Here is a 3,384-nt window from a genome sequence, read left to right as displayed (position 1 = left end):
TGATGCAAAAAATTAAACACATTAAACTCTATAGAGATGTTGTAGAAATAAAGTGCACTTTAAAGTGAACATAATAAAAAAAGCCTACTCTGTAAATAAAGTTCCAGTTGTTTGTATAGGCAACCAGTTTATAAGATTAACTTCCCAGATCAGCACATCTCATAATGTCAATTTAAAATCATAAAGAAACCAGAAACTGTTTAATGAAATAGCATGTTAAAAATGTAGGTCTTGTTATCATAAAAGGAGGCACACGGAAATATGGAACAGAATCGTTTCTTATTTTTCCAGAATACATACAAAAAAATACCAATTCTCTTTCCCTGGTATACACCTTAAAAATAACGTCAATTTTAAATGTGGACAATTTGGGATTTTAAGAAACAAACATGCATGTCAATTATTTTCTTTTCAATGAAACATTAAATAAGAACAATACAATCATATCAATTTCAAATGAACATCGAAATGAAAACCTCTATTTTATTAGTATTCTACCATGTGTGTTTTCATTTTACCTATAGAGTTCAGTTTAAACATAATGCACTTCGAGTCTCTCAAATATCTTCAATTTGTAGCTATTATCGTCCGCTTTCAGTCGACATAAATAAATACAGTCCACGGATCCTGTCCATAGGTGGAGCGTTGATATAAAAGTCTTTATATTTGCATTTCATAATTATAAACTTTTCAAAAGTCAAGTCTGTTTCACTGGTATCCCAGCGCCGATGCTGTGGTGAGTCTCTGGCCGTACAGTGCATATGGGGAGTAGTATGGCCCGGTAGCTGCGGGGACGGGAACAGGGGCTCCGGTTGGCAGGGGGCTCTTGGAGTACGGATGGTAACGGCTGCTTAGTCCCAACGCGTGATGCGGACTCCTCAGGGTCAGTGTCCCGGGGCTTCCAGGGCCTCCTGACTGCGGCATGTGCATGTGGCACGCCATAGCGGCAGCCGCAGCACTCGCTAAAGATGAGGAACTAGGGTAACCCGATATCAACTTTTCCGCCCCGGTGAAGGCGGTGTGCGTCCGCAGGTGTATCAGCAACTCCTCGGAAGAGGAGAAACGCTTGTCGCAGGGTCCGTTCGCAGACACCCAGTTACAGACGTGAGGAAGTGGGTCGTTGGGGAGCATGAAACCATAGGGGTACAAAGGGTGTCCACTGAATGACTGCGGAGAGGAGTGCATGCCGTGCAAAAGGTGTGTCGGGTACATGTGGTGGTACCCGGATTTCATCGCGTTGTCGTGGCACTGCTGTGAGGCACTGGCAGCGCCCGCTAAGTGGCTGGCACAATGGTAACTTAAGCAGTAAGGGTCTCTACACAGGCTGGCTGACATGATGGAGGGTGGAGAGGCCCCAGCCAGTGGGCTGGATCCGGCTTTACTGCAGCCCATGCTGGCCAGCTGTGCGTTAACCAGGCTGCCGCCATGGGGGAGATAGTGTTGGGGATAACCTGCGTAGGCCCCTAAACTCCCGGGGTAGTGCATGCCAGCAGGCGGCAGGGGAAAAACTGTCTGACCAGGTTTGTAAGGAGAGACCGGGGCTACAAGTCCTGAGCCCAGTCCGGAAGCTGAGGAAGCGGAGGTTATGGAGGACGATTCCGAAGACGGGGCTTTGGACCCGGGCGTCTCCTGGTGCTGGTTCACCTCCACGTTAATTCCACCGCAACTCACGCTTATCCTGCTGTGGCTGTTAGTGGTTCCAGATCCGTCCGTTGTGCCATTTTTAATACAATCTGAATCTTTCTTGTCCTCCCTGTCTCCACACTTCCCCTCAGACGGCATGGGAGAGGCAGAAGTGCTGGAGTTGGGGCTGCCTGTCCGTGGCGTGAACGGCTGACAGGTGGCGCTCGGTACTCGGAAACCAGTCTTCTCTCCACTCGAAACGCCCGAGGACGAGTCCTTCTTATCGGACGGTTTCGAATAGGGTTTGAAGCTAGATTTGTCATCCACACCGATGTCGCTCATTTTTAATGGACCGGATTTGGATTCCTTGTCACTAGATCCATTAGATGTAATCGAGGAGAGTTTGGAAGAGGGAGGGGGGTCTGGTTTACCGATTTGAGAGCATGTCTGCGCCAGCAGTGCCAATGGACTCTTCTTGGCATCTAGCTGTAGAGAAACAACAAGACCGATATTTACAAATTGAATAGTGAAAAAATATAAAAACAGTCAAACAAGAGGACTTTTGATCGAAATGCATCCAGCAACGGAATGTCCGAGCCCTTCTCCGCCGCCACCCCAAAATAAAAGAGTAGTGCGCAATGCGCAGCTTTTACGCGAGAGAATAGCCGAGCTCTAAGAGAACGATGAACATTTCCTACATTTATAAAACATGTATTTTACCAATGAGCTCTATAATAGAATAGCCCACATCTACACTTCGATATAATACATCGTTATTTATATGCTGTTTCATGTGCTACATTCCGGGAGAACCGTTTCTATTTGTAATGGTTACAAAACAACAAAAACATTCAACTTTAACTTATTGGTTCAGTTCTTATTAGTTTTTTAAAATTATTTGTTAAATCTTACCTCAATAGGGCTAATCGGGGTAGATGGTAACGGTTGAAGATACTCTGGGTGCAAAATGTGTCCTGATCGTGCCGTAAGCATTCTCAAAACCTTGATGGGGACTCGCTTAGCTTGCCGTAGATGGTCCGACGGGGGAACGGAATGAAGAAAAGGCTTGTTGATGTTATTCCGAGAGTTGATGCTCTCCCAGACTAGATGAGTATTACTATTGCTCAGAGCAGACACCGAGGGCGATGTGATCATGTCCTAATTCTCACGAAATTAGTCGGTAATGCATTTATCAGATTCATCAAGAAAGGCGAAAAGCAATTACAACCTCTCTCGAAAATCAGTAGAGAAAAAAGTGTTGGTATTGCGTGTAATAATCCTTATAGTGAGAGGAAAATAAGAAGGTGCGGCTGGTAAGCAGGAAGAAGATACAGGAGAGTGATTGCGATGTTATCGCGGATCCGAGGCTGCGTCTTGCATCATAGGCATAGCGTGTTCTGTATCTCCCAGCAGGTCTGCTCTCTATACTCCCAAAGTACGAACTGGTAGAAATGCTCACTTCAAAAGCATCTGAATTAGTCCGAGATTAAAGCCTTTGCCGCCTTCCAATCAAATGGGACCCTGAGGTGATTGGAGGGTCAAGGGGATGTGACGTTATCCTCTATTTTTACAGCGCGGGGGAGGAGATAGCGAGGAATAGTTGGGTTGTTGTGCGCGCTCTCACCATCCTCGAGGCAGGACAGTTCAAGGCTTGTTTAGATTTTTCAGCGTCTGAAAAAGTACTGTATATAGACGCAAGTGAAGGTATTTGGCAAATGAATAGGTTGGCGATGTGGTAATGGTTATTACTGTAAGACATGA

The 3,384-nt window shown here is 45.7% G+C and overlaps 1 protein-coding gene across 1 annotated transcript; it reads right to left on the bottom strand.

The window, feature by feature from the left end:
* Nucleotides 1–260: 260 nt before the first annotated feature.
* Nucleotides 261–3,103, bottom strand: LOC112253180 (zinc finger protein 503). Its single transcript, XM_024425173.2, has 2 exons — nt 2,536–3,103; nt 261–2,109 (listed from the first exon to the last, which is right to left on the bottom strand). Exons 1-2 carry the CDS (start codon nt 2,776–2,778, stop codon nt 709–711), a joined length of 1,644 nt encoding a protein of 547 aa, XP_024280941.1. The 5' UTR covers nt 2,779–3,103; the 3' UTR covers nt 261–708.
* Between the last annotated feature and the right edge of the window lie 281 nt (nt 3,104–3,384).

This window comes from Oncorhynchus tshawytscha, linkage group LG16 (assembly GCF_018296145.1).
Source record: "Oncorhynchus tshawytscha isolate Ot180627B linkage group LG16, Otsh_v2.0, whole genome shotgun sequence".
Lineage (NCBI taxonomy): Eukaryota > Metazoa > Chordata > Actinopteri > Salmoniformes > Salmonidae > Oncorhynchus > Oncorhynchus tshawytscha.
This window is presented reverse-complemented; position numbering and strand designations above follow the sequence as displayed.